General features: G+C 40.6%; 1 protein-coding gene across 4 annotated transcripts in view; it reads left to right on the forward strand.

Moving 5' to 3' along the window:
- igsf21a (immunoglobin superfamily, member 21a) overlaps window positions 1–17483 on the forward strand; it is a 174088-nt gene that overhangs the window by 6396 nt on the left and 150209 nt on the right. The window contains exons 1-2 of one of the 4 annotated variants that reach the window (XM_069532284.1): window positions 2226–2378; window positions 2498–2696. In XM_069532284.1, the coding sequence (XP_069388385.1) occupies window positions 2558–2696 (139 nt within the window). In that variant the 5' untranslated portion in view covers window positions 2226–2378; window positions 2498–2557. Of the gene's footprint in view, window positions 1–2225; window positions 2697–17483 lie in introns of those variants that run through there. The other 3 variants (XM_020096487.2, XM_020096489.2, XM_069532279.1) reach the window with 3 other exon arrangements.

Raw genomic sequence — 17483 nt, forward strand, 5'->3', positions numbered from 1 at the left:
GTGTGGGAGTCTCAGGTTTCACATCGTTAGAGTAATATTTTAGATATCGTCTTATGAGGAACAGTCTGCTGGGTTTGCACTACACATCAAGAGGTCAGATTATGACCCGAGGCCTCACACCACCGAATCTCTACCTGCAAGAAAAAAAATGAAATAAAGTTTTCCCATGGTTCCTGCACAGGTAAAAGTATTACTGGGTCACTGCTGCTCAAATCAATACAAGTTTACGGCCTTGATATATTGAGTTGGCGTTGCTGAAAATGGGAAACCAATGGCTTCATTCAAGCGAATTCATATTTTTGGGAGAATGGATTTGGCACTCCGGTGGCTGTCTCCCTGAATAACTTATTGCCTGGGCTTTGAAAGAGAACGCATAGACCATTTCACAAAAGGCTTCTCGTGCTGCAAACATCATTTCACAGCAAAAAAGGGGAACAAACCTGGACTAACCCCCGCTAAGGGGATGCTGATGAGAATGATGTGGCCTCAGGCACCTGTCGAAGTGTGAGGAGGAGCTGACGATGTCTCTGACCCCATCACTCTTGAGCGCTTCTTCTAATTTTGGAGCTGACCGTAATTGTCAATAACACAACAATTAACTCTCTATTTTTTTGATTCTATCTAGACATTTATTCGGACAGTGGTGGTTTCCCCATCGGACATTTTCTGAATAATACTTTGAAGAATACAAGAAGAATGCACCTCCTGTAGTAACACGTGTCATCCTGAAGTCAAACTGTGCCGGTTACAAAAATTTACAAAAGAAATGTCCAGATAACAAAGATGATTAAATATATAATTTAATATAAATGAATGCAAAGGTCGTATAAAATAAAGTTCTTCAATAAAATATAAGTTAAAACACGAGCTGAGGTAACAAGGCTGCAAAGAGCAGACACCAGGAGGAAAAGAATTGATAAGTATGATAGATTATATGAAGATTTCACCTTGTGTTTGAGTGTTATGATAAATATGATCCAAGTATAAAGATGGTCACTTCCTCTCAGGTGAAATCCTCCTCCACACTTGAATGCACACTTGCCTGCGTGATGGACGCTGTTAAATGAGACCGACGATCGGTTTAATCTGGTCGATGAGCTCCATTACTCAGCTAATCATGAAGGTCAAAAAAGTGTTTTTAATGTTGCTGCTAGAAAATAATATGTATTTAATATGTTTACCCTCTGAACACACAGATGCTTGGAGTGGACGGGGCATTATGTAATAATGAGTCTTGATTTACTTTAAGGTGGTGGAGTGTGAAACAAATGTATGGAAGCTTGTTTCTGCCAGTGCAAGAAAAAATGTGAATGCTAAAAGAAAAAAATATGATTTCGATTTTTCAGAATTTTATATTAAATCGTGATTATGAAATGATCAGTTATTATTATGAGATAGAAAGTCATTATTTTGAGATTCTAACTCCTGCAACACAGGCTACACGGCAAAGAGAGGAAACTACGGCTCTAGTTTTAAAAGATATTAGCGAACTCCTAACATACCATTACTATGAAATTCTAATTTGTTAATCTGAGATTCTTACTCTTTATTTATTCTAATTTGTTAATTTGATATTCTAACTTCGTTATTTCAGGATTCTTATTCCCTTTTCAGATGCTAGCTCATTATTTTGAGATAGTCGTTGCTTTGCGTTAAATTGGTATCTAAAAAAAACCCCGATTTATTTTGAGATAGTATCTTAAGTCATTAGAAAGTAGTATTTTAAGGATTGTACGTCGGTGAGTTGTTATTTTAAAAAAGTTTGTCATTATAATTCTCTTGCAGGATTTTTTTTTTTTAAATCAAAGAGTTTGCTCTGGGCTTCTGTACAAAGGTGAACTGAGTCAAGCATCTTTTCATTTGCAGAACGGATAATTTAGAGTTTACCCTTTTTCCACGGAAGGCAGGTCAATCTGTTCTGATGATTAAAAACTTGATTTCTTGGTCAAGTGGACGAGCTCCGCCAGCTGCTGTCTGGATTCTTATAGATGTTATATAGACAAGAACCAATAGGATCTTTATTTAAAGCAAAAAACAAAAAAAACGTGGTTTTATGAGTAAAAGAATCCAACAGAAATAAATCGGCTTAATGGACAGAATTAGAGGGGTTTGAATCCAGGGTGGGATTAAAGGAAATTGTGTGAAATAAAAGAGCGGGTGATCGGGAAATGACTGTGCGTCTGTCTGGAGGGAGGGAGAGAGAGAGGGAGGGAGGGAGAGAGAGTGAGTGAGAGAGAGAGAGAGGGAGAGGTGACGGAGGAGCACATTTTCATCCAAACCTCCGTCTCCTCCAGAGCCGGATCTGCTCCTCGGCGCAGCGCAGCTCCCCATTGTTTAAACTGGGAGGTGGAAAAAAAATTAAAAAAAACACTCGCCTTGTGAGTCATTTTTTTTGGTGCTTTTTGGTTTTTTTTTTAATTTTCCCTTCTCTTCTCTCTCCGGTGCTCGATTCTCCGCCGCTGTATTCACTGTCAACTTCTCCGATTTCTCCTCTCAGACTTGGGGGCTGCATCATGAGTAGTTCGGGGGCGCCTCTCCATCGCCTGCTGCCTCTGGAATGGTGGGGATTACACGGCCGGGACGCGCGGAGCATGTGAACGCAGATGGAGTTTGGGATTTATTGCGAAATAAGGGAAAGATGACCGTCTTCTCGCTGTGCTTGCTCCTGTGCGCGGATCTGCTGGATTTCGCCGTCGGTGAGTCTGACCCTGTGCACATCCACATACCCCCCCCACACCACCACCCAGCCCCCCAACGCGCGCACGCAGCAGCGGGGGGGGGGGGGGGGGAGATTTGCAGCCACATCCAATGCACGCGAGCGCAACAATGGTCAAACTGTCAGTGCGCGTTGAGTGATTCATGTGTGACAGTGTAATACTAAGTGGCCATTAAACAGGACAGCCAGATGGAGGCGATCGGTGTTGTGCCCGCCTCATGCCAACTTTCCCCCCCATCTCTCTCTCTCTCTCTCTCTCTCTCTCTCTCTCTGTGGAGGGGAAGGAATCAATGCATAATGGTGGGATTCAGTTCAGGCTGCACGATGCGCGGTGATGGCGAGGGGATGCAAAGAGGAGGTGTTGCAGGAGGCCTCGTTATCTCTCTTCTTTTTTTTTTTTAAGTCTTAATTCATCCTCTTATATACGCCCCTGCGTGCAACATACATATTTTCTAGGCTATTGCAGCAGCTACTTCTGAACTGGCTGAAGCGCACTGGTCATCCTTGCGCACACCAGTTTGCGCCAGAGCTCAACAGATATGAAAGTTGCAGCCAACACCACAGTGCGTCTTTTTCCTTCTAATGCAGATTCCTGCCTTGTGCACGCTCTCCTCTGCGCTGCGGTGTCATCCGTGTTGCGTGTTCCTCTCCCCATCCTCCGTGTTTGGATGTGAAGGATGAACATCGCAACAAACACTGATCCTTTCTAACTCCTCTACGTAATGGATGTGAAGTGCTCTGAACATTCATGATGTCTTTTGAGTGTCCTTCCTCTTTTTTTTATTTGGGAGGCAGGGCTGGTTTTTTTTTTTTTTTTTTTTTACTGCAAATCAGAGCCAGACACAATCATCACCCATATTTGCAACAGATAAGGAGCTGGTGGAACAAATGTGCGCATGCTACCTCCCTGTTATGATATGGCTTGTCCTCACACATGGTCCCTGTGGTATTCTGCAGGGGCATGCTGCTCTCCGCACGCTGTCACATCATTAGGAGCTTGCATTACAAGACTGCATCGCCAGCACTTGCTCCCCGAAATGGGGACCGGCAGTGTGAGCAGGGCTGCTTCTCATGCAGCTGGAGTTGGGCTCATGCTCCCACTTTGGCGTTCGAAGGACTCCAGACGAGAGTTCACTCCTTCCTGTAACATCAGAGCGGCACACCTCCCAAAGTAACCTTTGTCTGTTTGCTGTGGATTTTGTAGTTTCGCAGTGTTTCTGACCTTCGCTGCCCCATATAGGAAATCATTATTTCAGTTGGGCTTAACATGAAGTTGTTATAAAACGCCTCTGGGTCAGCCTTGCTCAGATTAAGCTGGAACAAACACTGGCTTTGCACGGTGGAGAGTATTTCAGGTTACCTCTGTGATGCAGTCGTGCTCATTTGAAATGTTAGAAACAGTTTAGACGTCTGTGGTTTCATTATTTATTGCAGTTGAGGGACTGAGATCTTCCATGCTGAATTTAACATTGATCACCATGCAACCAAACGGTGAAAGGTACGATATAACGAGGCCGTTGGCAGGATGTGAGTTGTAGTGACTTGCGCGGTTGTTGCTGGCTTTTGTTGCCACTACTGTTTAAATCAAAGCACATCTATGCTGTGGATCGACCCCAGGATGCCACCTTTACTGTCAGCCCCCCCCCCTCCGAGTGGTTTTCTTTATATAAACCGATGGTCTGCTATCACCTTCACTTCACACCAATATTCAATCTCCCTTTGGGTTTTTCAATTTCAGTCTGGGAACGAATCTTTTATTTTGATTCCCAAAGAGAGGCAGGCCCATGGTCAGTGACTCTCATCTCTGTCTGAGAACGTCACAGGATTTTGTTTTCCACTGCAGTTTTCTTTCCTGTCAGCAAAACCTTTTGGAGAAATGATGCGTACACTGTCTGATTTTGGAACGAAACCCTGCGTGTCGTCAGATGTCTTCTTCTTTAGGAGACTTCTGCACAGCTCCCTCCTCCCATGTTACTGTTCTTACAAGCTAGCTGGTGGAACTCAGTGGTTCATTTATGTTTTTGGCAGCATCATGGTTTTAAGAACAGGTATCCAGTGACTGTTCTCCAGGATTTACTTTTATTTTTCATAGATATAAAACACATTTGTGCTCATAATACATATTAATGTCATGTTACAATTCCTCTCCCTTGGCCCCGACCCCTCGATATGAAGAGTCCTTCTCTGGGAGTGTTCTACTCCAAAGGAGCCAAAAGGGAGAGGACTGGAAATCCTTCACCTAGGAATTGAGACAACTGAATATATATATAAATAATATAAAAACTGAGAACTGGAATTGATTAATACAACTTGTTACTCTCAAACTGTTTACATGCTTGTTCTTGTTTTGACGGCGTAAATAGCGATTTTCCTGAAACGCTTCCCAAAGCGATTTAATCACATTATCATTTGCCACTGGATTAAACAAAAATAAAGAATTCATAGTTACTTTGTGTGTTTTCATACTTATATTCATGAACATTTTATCCACAGCGGTCACCATCTTGATTTGCTTCGCTGTTAGTCAAGTATTCCAGAGTTTTTGTCTACACCCTACACATCGTTTTTTGGGGGGGGTCCTGAATACTCTACGGTCGAAGGAGTGTTTGAAATGCAAGATGGCCACTACCCCCACATGACATATAGCAATGGGAAAACACTGCCCCTTCAAGGCCACGTGCAAAACAAAGGGGTGGGGCCAAGTTGTGGGAACAGAAAACACACAAAGTATTTTAAGTACATGTTGATGTTTTGCAGAACGTAAATGTGTACAACAGAAAAGCTCTTGCATCTCGTCTATCTCTCTTTACTTGTATGTCCACGTTCACAACCTGCAGCTGTGTCTTCACCCTCCAGTGCACTCGTTACGTCTGATTGACTTTTGCAGCATCACTGCAGACAAACCATTATGAGCATTGATCTCACTATAGAGTGCTCAGCCTGTAGGTCAAACATTCATACATCTAAATCAAATTCAAGAAAGTTAACAGGCATCGGATCCTGAATTGACAAAGATCACTGTAGAACTTTGGAAGATTGTAAAATCCACCCACCCAAATTTGTGAACTCCAGATGTGCTGGTAGATGTTTGTGTTGCTTTTTGCACAAAAGCATAAACCCGAACATGAAGTCCCAGAAGTCTGATCGGAAAAAATTAAGATAAATCTATATAATTATATTTTAGATCAACCGGGTCAAAGCAGCCATGCAGCTACATTGAGTGTGTCATGTCAAATTTTACATAAAAATAAAAGTGCCAGTTTTCTCAGTGTGTAACAAAATAATTATACTTTGCTAAGTCTCATTCCTATCTCATCGTGTTAAAGAATTTAATCCATTTATTTATTCGGATCTGTTCCAATGTATGTGTTAGTCCTTGTGTCATTCAGGAAGAGTGCGCACTTGTTTGCTTTCCTCTTCAAAGCTGAACCATTGATTTCACACATAACAGTTATTAATTAAAATGAAAGGTCCATGTTTAAAAAACAGACACCTGAATTTATAACATAAAAACCCCATCACGTAATGTCAACCACCTGTCAACAGTTCCCTTCATTTCAACCAACTTGCACCAAATTGCACAAATTCATACATATCAGTCAGATCCATGAATTATTCCCTGGGAAATGGGTGAAAAGGTCAAAAAAATGCAATTACACAATGTAAGATTAAAAAAATGGAAAAAAAATAAAATAATGAATCTGCCTCTTCGTCCGGATCCATGCCAAAATTGAATGGGTTCTTTCTTGGCCCATGTCCCATCCTCCCACCAAGAAATCTGTTCAGGAGTTGTGGGGATAAACAAACGGACAGCGGTGAAAACATTACCTCTGCGGTGAAGGCGATAACTGTCTGATGTCTTGATACTCAAATGTACCAAATAATGTGACATGCAGATGATGTTGCATTAGTTTATAGTTGGCTGTTGATTTCTGAGTAAGATTATATATATATATTATATTATAAAGAGAGTTACAGTGGTCGAGGCGAGAGGAAATAAGGGCGTGAATGATTTTTCTACCAGGTCATTATGTGAGATAAAAGATTTAACCTTGGCTAAATGATAAAAATGATTTGTGGGGGGGGGGGGTATTCATTTAAATTAATGAGAATTGAAATGAACAAACAGTGGTTATTTCCTGGGTTTGAGTCAAAAACGATTTTCTCTGCAGTCCTTTGCATAGGAGTTGGTGCATGTTTTTTTTTTGTTTTGTTTAGTGTTGTGTAAGGTAGATTGATTTAATGTTGTTGTGCTTATGGCTTCACAGCCTCCAGAAACAAAGAAGAGGAAACTTTGTACTGATAAAGGGACACAGTGTCTCCTCTCTCTGTGTTACAGTGTCTTTTAGGGAGGAACAGACTTGCTTCACTGAGCTTCACAGAGATTTCTTTAAGAGATTAAGAACTAAAGATTGGAGTGTTCAGAAATTGAATTGAAATTATATTAAATTGCAGCTTTTTGAAGATTTTCTTTTTCCGTACTTGCAAGAGCAGTTGGGTTGAATTATTATTATTTTTTTTTTTGTTACTGTCGGCCCAGATCATTTTACAAGATCAGTCACACCTAATAGATATCAAAAGTATCTCTAATACTTTCTCGCATTTCCCTTTTCTTTTCTTCAGAGCAAGCTGTGTCTCTCTGTGTTTTTTTTTTATTGAAAGCTACATGCATAATATCCCTTCTTGTTTACTCTGTGCAATCAATTCTGCATCTTCTCTGATATTTATGCATCTCGTTTTAATGTTTTCACAATCTGTTTTGCAGGGAATGAAATTAAAGGTTTTTTATTTTTTTCTCAGAGCAGCCTGTGCGTCGGGTCGACACCGCTGTAGGTTGAGGTCTGAACAGCTGCATCTGGGTTCAGAGAGCGACGCAGCAAAGTAAAATGTGCCCTGAGAGTTCGTGTAGATTAGGAAATGGAACGAGCGGCCTCTGGTGATTTGCTACCAGTCGAGTCCGGTTAGAATATTACAGGATAAGAAGTAAAATAATCAACGTTCATGGACTCATGTTTGCTGTGTCAGAGGTCAAAGAACAGCAGAGCATTATGGAAAAAGACTTACACACACACACACACACACACACACACACACACACACACACACACAGTATCTGTGTGTTGATCTGCTTTCAGAGAGAAAAGCTGTAAACACATCAATGATATTACAGCTACAGGTGGGAGTGGGGAGGATCTAAACGTGACACGGCATGTCTGCCGGTGACGTCCTGCAGGCTGGAGGTTTGGACCCGGTCATGTCACGTCTTGCTTCAGCAGTATTCAAGGTTGTCTCGTGGATTGTGGATCATAGCGTTATTGACGGATTTAACAGGCCTTGGATGTCTGTTGGATCTGACGGCGTCTGGTACGACACTGTGACTGTAGCGATGGCTGGTGCCCGCTTCCAGGAAGCGAGAAGAGATATTGGCAGGGAAGTGGGTTGTGGTTATGCTGCTATCTAACAATCAGCAGGCGACGCATCAGCACTGCAGCTCTCAGCTGTTATATAGGACAGATTAGGAGCCGTCGTCATTGTTGTGTTGGGCTGCTGTTTGCTTGGTCCTTCATTGTGACTCTTTAAATACATCTATATACAACATATGCACTTTACTTCCTGCAGGATCTGCTTTTACCATGTGTACTCTGAACAGCAGGAGGACACTCGAGAGTACATTATATACACAGTAGAACCAGACAGGTTGATGTCAATACAGATATTAGGGAGTCAAGATATTGGTAAAAACATTAACTTTATGATGTTGTTATAAAAACCCTAATGACAAAGACATAAAATAACACAATAAAAATATACATATTGCTGCTTATCGGAAAAACAAACTCTGATGACGTTATGTCTGTGAAAGGCTCACATCGGCCGTTTGGGATAAAGTTCCTGCACCACTGAATCTCAGGATCCCTTTTGTCTTGAATCTTTATTTAGTATTCTACTGATGTCTCTGTAACAATGGAGCCATTATTCCACACAGTGAGGTGTGTGTTTGCTATTTGTCTAAAAATATGACATTAATTGGTTTCGGGCGGCAAAAACAAAAGCACAGCTGACTTGGACCCAATGAGTGGAACATAAAACTGCTTTACATCTGTCGCTGACCTCTTACACTCACTGAGCACTTTGACCGGAATAAAGGGAGCAATCACAGACCGTGTATAGGGAGGACTCCTTTGTGAAGGTGGCTGGACTTCATCGAATAGTTTCTCTGAAGAAGAAGAAGAAGAAACTAATCCAGAGTCCAGGACTTCTCTGCACGGTAGCTTCTGTAGAAAACATGTGTACAACTATGGTCTCCTTCAGTGATCACCTTCAATTACAGTATAATTCCTCTAATACTAACCTTTAGTCTGGATCTTTTGTAACTTAAAATCCCATTTAATGTGTTGAAAGAGGCGTATTAAAACTTGAAACAGGTTGCTGACCCAGAAGCGAGACCTTTCTGTCGAAGGGCTTCAGCCTGCGTCGTGCATGTGGACCTCTGAGCTAAAAGTGAAACGACTGTTAATGAAAAATCGAAATGACCCTAAAAGGTGTTCGTGGTGTGATGTGTGATCTCTGTGCAGGACTTCAGAGAAATTCTGAAGTTTCTCATCTCATGTTTCAGAACAAGAGCGTTTTCAGTCTGTGTAATATGATGCATTTCTGAGTGCTGCTAAATATGGTGAAGGGATATAATTACAAGAGGGATTTAGTTGAATCTAGATTTGATTGGATTGCAAAAACAGGTGGGTGTGGTTGAGGGAGCTCAAAGCAATATGGAGCTGTTGAGGATTGTTGGCCTCCAGCCACACTGAGCCTCATCCAGTGGGTAGACCGAGGGATTCATAGAACCAGCACAGGCAAAATACAGTCAACCCTATCAGCTGCAAAGATGTGGTGTCCTCTGTTCCTGAACCAGGAGGCGCTGTAGAGTCAAGCTTTACCTTAATCATTACAACTATGTTACCATCGGTGAGTCCAGGTCTGGAGAAGGTGCCTTCAGTAACATCCTGTTCTCTGGTCACTCAGGTCCATCACAACACTGTCGACTTTCATAAGCAAGATCATTTGTTCTCTCAGGTCTTTGGCTGATTTTCTGTATTTAGTCTGTCTATTTGTGGAGCATGTTTCTTATTCAGCTGCCGTGTGAGTGTCGAGTGCTGTGTTGTACGACTGATTGGTTCATGGATGTGTGCTGCCTTGGATGTATGTTTCATTTTACAATATTCTTGAATTTGTAGTTGTAGTATTCACCTTTACATCTGTTTATATATATTGTCTCAGTGTGAAGCACTTTGAGTTTCCTCATCAATAGCAATAGAAACAACGTTCAATATATATATATATCAATATAATGATTGTTCACCGGGAGGAGGAAAACCACATCAGTGATCTACCTCAGGTTTGTCAGATGTTGAGTTTAAAACCAAACCTTCACTCAGGAGCAAAATTCTTTAAACTTAAAATATATAATAACATGATATTTATCAATATAGATTTTTTTCTTTTGATATAATTTTTGTCTGAATGTCCAGCCCTGAGTCATCTCTCTATCTGAAGCTGGAGTTGTACGTCCTGAGAAATGAGAAACGTTTCCTTTACTTAGAAGGGGTTTGAATATATTTTCGTTCTCGTGCGGCGTCACTGTAAAAGATCATAATCTTAGAGCATGTGATGAGCACAGACAACGGAAAAAGGCTCGGCCCAAATGTGGTCCGGCGTGCTCCTGTCTTTGGCTTGCGTGGGAGTTTGAAGCAACTCTGATTCCCTCGGCAGCTGTTGGTTTGCAGAGACAGAGAGAAGGTGGAGAAACTTTGCTCAGAGCGACTCAGATACATGTGTGATCCACAGTGAACACTACAGTGTTGTTTTCATGCATATATATCATTTTAACATCACAACCTTATTCTTCTGAAATTAGCTGCCACCATAAGCAGGGATTTCTTCACAGGCTTTATCAGCACTTTCACTCTATTCTCCTCTCACTTGTTTCTTACACGCCAATGTGGATTATGTGATTTTGCTTATCGTGTTCCAACATGGCTGCTGAGTAATAACAATTGCTCTTCCACTGTTTCCTAACATTAGGCTCCTTGTTAAAGACTCTTGAGAGGAGCCCCGTGTTCTGTACGTGACACTTATCTCGTGCATTCACGGCTCATCGTGAAGGGGGGGCTTAAGCTTCGAGGAGTGACACCGCTGAGCGATGATGATTTTATTTCATACCAACATCCGTTTTTGAAGTTTGGCTTTTCTTTGCAATCTATGAGCATTTGTTTTGGAGGAACGGGATTCTTCAGCATCACTTTGACCTCAGTTTGAAAAGATAAAACACTGAGGTTGTTTTTGTGCTGTGCTAACATACAGCATGTACAGTTTACCGAGGTTATATTCGAAAGAAACACGGATTGGTCAGCATGAGTCGCACTCGCAGTAAAATATCTGAGACAACATGAGAGATCATTTGCTTTGGCTGCTCACTGGAAAAGGGTCAAAACTAAAACTGCAGACAAAGCATTGAAATAATATACAGTAAAAGTAAAGCTCATTAGTGAATGTTAATGTACCTTTTCAGTTATGTAGAATTTTATGGAGAGATTTTATTTTGATAACTGACCAACCCCAGTAATTAAATGTATTATTAAAATATATGTAAACCCAGGATCTTTCTATCTTTCCTCTCGGGAATTACTTCTTGATATGAACAATGATTGAATTTAAAAGACTAGAAATCCCGTTATCTTACACCTAATATAATGCCCCCCGTTTAATACCTTCATATTTTCTCACTAGGTAGTAAATGCAAATATCCCAAATCGCTGCTTTTTCAGTTTTGATTTCAGCTTCTCACATCTCGAGCTGCTCGGATCCATCTCCTTGGCAGTGAATGCAGCGTCGCATAGGTTTCATAAAAAAAAAAAAAAAACCCAGATTAGGCGTGAAAAAAGGGACGAGATGGGAGAGGAGGAGGGGAAAGCTCTAATCTGCACATTGACGTCACTCTGGACGGGCTGTAGCTGTGCAGATGGAGTACGGGAGGATTGTGTGGGCTATGCATCTTATGACAGCAGATTATTTTCTTTTATGCACGCTGACTTCCTACACATGAGCCACAGAGGGACTTCCTTCCCCTCGGGGCAGCGTTTCTGCGTCTTCTACAGGAAAAAAAAATCATCAAGACATCAATCTCCAGTCAGGAGGAGCAGGTCTTAGTGAAGTTTCACAGACAGAGTCGGTCTGCGATAGGACAAGTCTTTGTGTTCCTCCTTTCACATCTGTCATTCATGATAACATTTATCTGCAAACCTTTTGATCTGCCGCAAAACTTCAGAGAATTAATCTCCTGAACACATGACATGAATTATACAATGGTGGAGCCCACTGCTGCATATGGATCACAGCCTCTCCTTTGATATCGTTGTTCTACTTCACTGTTTTTTTCAAAATGAAGCTTAATATTGCGAGGTTGCTTCATGTTTTTGGGCGATTATGATTTGCTTTACTTTAGCTGCTCGCTCCTTCCTCTTCATTGAACTCTGGACGTGATTTTTTCTTTTGTCTTAAACTGGTCCCTTACAGGAAGCAGCGCAGATGACTTCCCACCCTCCACGGTGCTGTCACATATGGAGAAATGAACCAGTTTTTTAAACGTAGTGTATATAATGTTGTTATCCTACATTTACAAACACCCATGCTTAACCTTCACATAGCAGCGTTAACGCTCATCGGGGTTATCTGCCATTTGTTTGTTTTGTTTCTTCCCCGGCCATTATCGCTGGTTAAACTACACCAAAGACTTAATTCTCCATGATATGTCTCTTAAAGGTTGTTTCCTCTCAGCTTAGGAAAGCTTATTAAGTGAAATGTGCAGAAACTGTTTGTAAACCCTTCTGGCCTTTGCTTTAGTGCGGCGGCAGGTACGGGAACGAGCTCCTGTGCTCCTCTTTTATGTTAAGCCATAACTATCAGCTCGTACAAGTCCTACAGTTTGTTGCCCCGTCAAAACACTTTACATAAAATTTTACCGTGCATGTTCCATGGCAGGGCACAGATATAGAAACCGTCTGCTGCATCTCTTCGAAGGTTTTGCGGACTCATGACTTGTAACCCCAGACGTGTCAAGTCACAGTTGAGGCTCTGTCGTCATAGCTCATCACATCATGCAGAGGCATGTGACAACTGTGCCACTAAATATCATGTGTGCTGTGTCATCGTAAGGTGTATCTGCTGCTTTCATTTATCACAAATGAAAAGAGTTTTATTTTTTCAATTATTCAATAATCATCTTCTGACGCTTTATCTGACAGATGCCCAGCTCTCTGTACCATCACACAAACCCTCCTGCAGATCTCATATCATTTCTAAATCATGTAATTTAATTCACTCTGGCTCATTTACTACACGCTATCATTTCATGTTGATTTATACTCCTGCGTTATTCAAACCATAGAACTGACCTTCATGCTTCTAATTCCCATATGGTGAGAAGGTATTTAACTCTAAAATAAGTGGTGCGGGTCATAAGGGAACAGAGTGAAGTGACTGTATCTGGAAAAAAGTTCTTAATACTCATTAGTCTAATGACTTTTTATCAGCTTAACTGTTCATTCCAATATATTTACAGCCACTCTTGATGACATTGTCACCTTCCACACTCCAGTTCAGAAGGTGGCGGTAAAGTTGTTTGCCAGTTCCCATAAAAAAACGGATTACTAGTTAAGTATTGATTTGTGTGCTATGTGTGTATATGTGTACAAAATAACTCCAAAATGCGTGGACAGAGTTTCACCAAACCTTCTGGGAGTATTACTTTGGATGGTATCTCCAGATGTTTCACTTTTGGAGCTGATTGGTCAAAGCTAAGGTCAATATGGTCCATAAAATAAATGTTTTATTTTTTATATGTGAAGTTACATCATGAAAAAAATCAGAAAATCGTGCGTCGTGCAGTGTGTGAGGTATCTATTGTGTCCAGAGTCTAGAAACCACAGAGAAATGATATTGGTTGAAAATAGTTTCATGAAAAATAATTACATCCTAAATTATTCAACATGAAACAGTTCTTTCATACAAAGTTGTCAAATCCTGGTGTGTGTTTTTTTTTTCCTGTGGAGAAAAGTGTTGTGAAATATATAATCTTGTTTCCCATGTGCTGATTGTCCCTGGACAATGGATGGCCAAGTCCAACCACTCAAGAAACTAATTTGTAGCTACTGTGTGTTATGAGAGCTGTCACTAGGTTTCAATTCTCCATATTCAGACTGGAATGAAAGTGATAAATGCGAGCAGGGAATAGGGGACTGGAACACGCACGCAAAAATCTTTGGCTCTGACGTAGCAGAGTAAAGTCAGCTCCCGGCCATGGATCAAGTTTGTGCTAAAACACCCCCACTGGATTGTACTTAATCAGACTTGGAGAGCAGCGTGGGGAAATGATGGTAATGGCGAACGATAGTAGGAGGAAAACAGCCTGGAGAGTTGTGCACTTTAAGTGTGTAATAAGTAGATTGGCATACTGGGAATCTCTCTTACTGAGCTTTCGTCATGAACTATAACTAAACTCGTGACAAAGCTAAAGGTTGTTGCTGAGAAAAAAAATGCTCTGATTGGTGTTTCTGAGGTTCTGCAGTGTGTTATTCTACATCCTGTCGTCGTGTATGTGAGGATGGAGGGAGATGTCCTCCACCGACATGTTCCTGACTGGCACAAATCAAGCTTCTTCTTTTCTTTTACAGATATAGTCTCTTACAGCCTGATTTGTTTTGTGCATGAGAAAACTGCACAGCTAAACAATTGGATGAGATTTTTTTTGTATTACTTGATATACACCGCGTGCAAAACAAGCATTGTAGAAAGTCACAATCAATTTATATTTATTATTGAAATGCTTTGCAGGTGAAAAGTCCCACTTATAGTTGAGGATTCCTTTTGAACCTCCGTAATTTTTATTCATGCAGGGGAGGAAGAGAAGCCTTTTCAGACCTTCCTGCCTCAGACTCTCAACTCCATCTTTCAATGGATGTTACATAAAACACCACAGGGAACCCTACTGTGTAGGTATACTTAAGCTGTGCAGCTGTGCTATATACCAGGGTGAAAAGAGACAAACTATGACAGAATATTTAACAATACTGGCAGATTCTTGAATATTATTGATATTAAAAAAAGCTGGTATGGGATTGACAAAATGATTTATTCGAAATAGATGAAGTCGGTTCTGACTGTGAATAAAGATGGATGCTGGATCTTTCCACTTCCCCCCCATTGAACAAATGAGGCCAGAAAGTCCCCGATTATGTGTCTGACGTCGTTTAGAGCCATAGTCTGCTCGGTGGTGATCCTGGTGTGGAGCTGTAGTATCAAGGTCCCTCTGATACGCTTTCGACCAATCGTGAATCAGTCTCAGCTGTCATTCATGACGAGAAAAGGGAGATCTATGTCCAATCCGCTAACATGGAGGTGGCAGGGTTTATGACATGTACTGAAGCCAGCCACCAGGGGGCAGCCAGGATGATTTGCCTTCACTTTTGGGGAGCAGTCACGCCGTCCTTCTTGTCTTTTCCAAAATTACAATTACTTCACTTTCATAATTTTTGCTCCGGCTCCTGAGGTTAATGCTCCTTTCACTTTGTGTCACTGTGTGTTTATGTCGTTAACTTGTCACGTCTGCGTTACATTTCTTTAAGTGTTGCTTGTACGGTGGCGAAGGTGAGCTGAATGTCTTAGTTATACTATGATAGGAAACGACAGTTCTCTGAATCAGTTTGTGGATTAAATAATGTTTCATCAGTCATGTTTGTAATTTTATCTTTTCGATGTTTTTCTCCAACTCAAGTTTGCACAGTGATGAAACAAAGAGGGTCAATTTCTGGGCAACAGAATTCTGCTTCAACAGAATTCATGGACATCTGATGCCTCAACAACAAAACAGATGTTATGTAATTAAAAATAATTTAATTATTATAAAAACATAGAGGGCAGTGTTCTTCAAACTAACAGCTGAGCACAAGTTATCAGGAGATTATTATTATTATTCTTAGTGCGACACTCGGTTTGAAGGAGGGGAGAAATCATTAGGGTTATGATGTAAGTCTTTACAGTCTTTGCAGAAGTTGTAGTCACATTTGCATAAAAAAAAATGCCACGAACCATACATTCAAATAATAAGTATGGTATAATTATTGTACAATACCTGTGATATTGTATAACATGTATGTAAAAGAGTGACTTTTTATGGTTTTCGATTGCTTATTAGAAAGTGCTAATACTTGAGCAGACAGACAAGTCACATTTTTACATTCAGGTTCAGTTAATTTAAGTCATTATCATTATTTTATTCTAATTCTTCTTATTAGTATTTCTTTTTTTTTTTCATTTTCATATGCAAAAAAAAAAAAATTAATCCGCAATATAAAATAAGCTTTTCATATCGGTACCCGGGTCTCAGGATCTCAATTTCTCCTCTGGCCATTGAAAACCTGTGTCCGCTGACCACGACAATACAATATGTAAATCATCTCCTTCTGGCACGATTCCTTCTATGAGATGGGGAAATTACTTTTTTTTTTAGAATAAGACTTTAGAATTAAATGGTTTTGTGAAGTACACATCTGTCACACTCCAGAGACGGAGCGAGGCGATGTACGTCTCATCCCCTCTATCCGTCCTCTCCATCCCATTCAGCCACTCTCCTGCTGGGACCATATACTGGCTGCTATCAGTGTTCAGGATATTAATCTCAGAATAAAGAGTAAAAGGAATCGTGCCAGTTGCAGGGCCGGCCTATTCATAATTCCTGCTCTTTACCATTTCATCTGAGGCAACACACTGGTTAATATTAATCCTATTGTTTAAGCTCCACCCATGAGGAAAGGCATCAGCTGATGAAAGGATTATACTTTACTGAGCCAGAAAAAGATCTGGCTGAAACAACACGTCCATTCTTTTGTTTATGATCATGCGCTTGTGGGACAGGAAGTTAAAATAACCCTAAAAGATAATGATACGTACACTGGAGATGTAAACAACACCTGCTCAGGTTAAATCCACATTCTGCCTCTATTTAAAATCTCAGTTTCAAAGACGAACTAAAGCTGCAGTAAACATACTCCTGGTATAATCATGTATTGCAGTAACTTGCGGGCATATCACACTTAATCATGTAGGTAAAGGTGGAAAAGTTATAAAGATTCACTGCCTCTCTTTCAAAAAACATGCGCATATGAAAATATTTACTTATTTCAAATTGAAGCAGTCTCAATTTCCAGTCGTCATTTCTTGAGAAATTGACGGAAATGTCAAAAAATGATTGCAGTGTAAACTAGATTGAAACTACTTTAAAAATACTTTCACAAGAGCTGCAACAAAATGTAATGGCTTCCTCCTCGGCCCCTTCCCCCATCCCTCCACCAAGTTCGGCACAAATTAGCTCTGGTACTTTTTTTGTGTAATCCTGCTGACAAATGCACAAACAAACCAACAGACAGAGGTGGAAACTCTTCAGTGGAAGTAATCAAGTTCACAAGTCAAACTGTTATTCTTCTGTTAATTTCAGTTCCCTTTTAATGGCTTTTATAATTCATTTAAGTGCAGAGTCCCCAGAGGCTATGATGGTAGATAGAGGAGAATTATAATGAGCAGTTTCAGATACATGCACGTGACTCAAGGGTCTGTCAGAGTTCATTCTGTAAAGTTTCTTTCAACATTTAAGAGAACTCAGATTTTACAACTAATTTTTCTTGTATCTAGTTACGGCCAAAATGTTCACTGTGTGAAT

This window comes from Paralichthys olivaceus, chromosome 2, assembly GCF_024713975.1.
Source record: "Paralichthys olivaceus isolate ysfri-2021 chromosome 2, ASM2471397v2, whole genome shotgun sequence".
NCBI lineage: Eukaryota > Metazoa > Chordata > Actinopteri > Pleuronectiformes > Paralichthyidae > Paralichthys > Paralichthys olivaceus.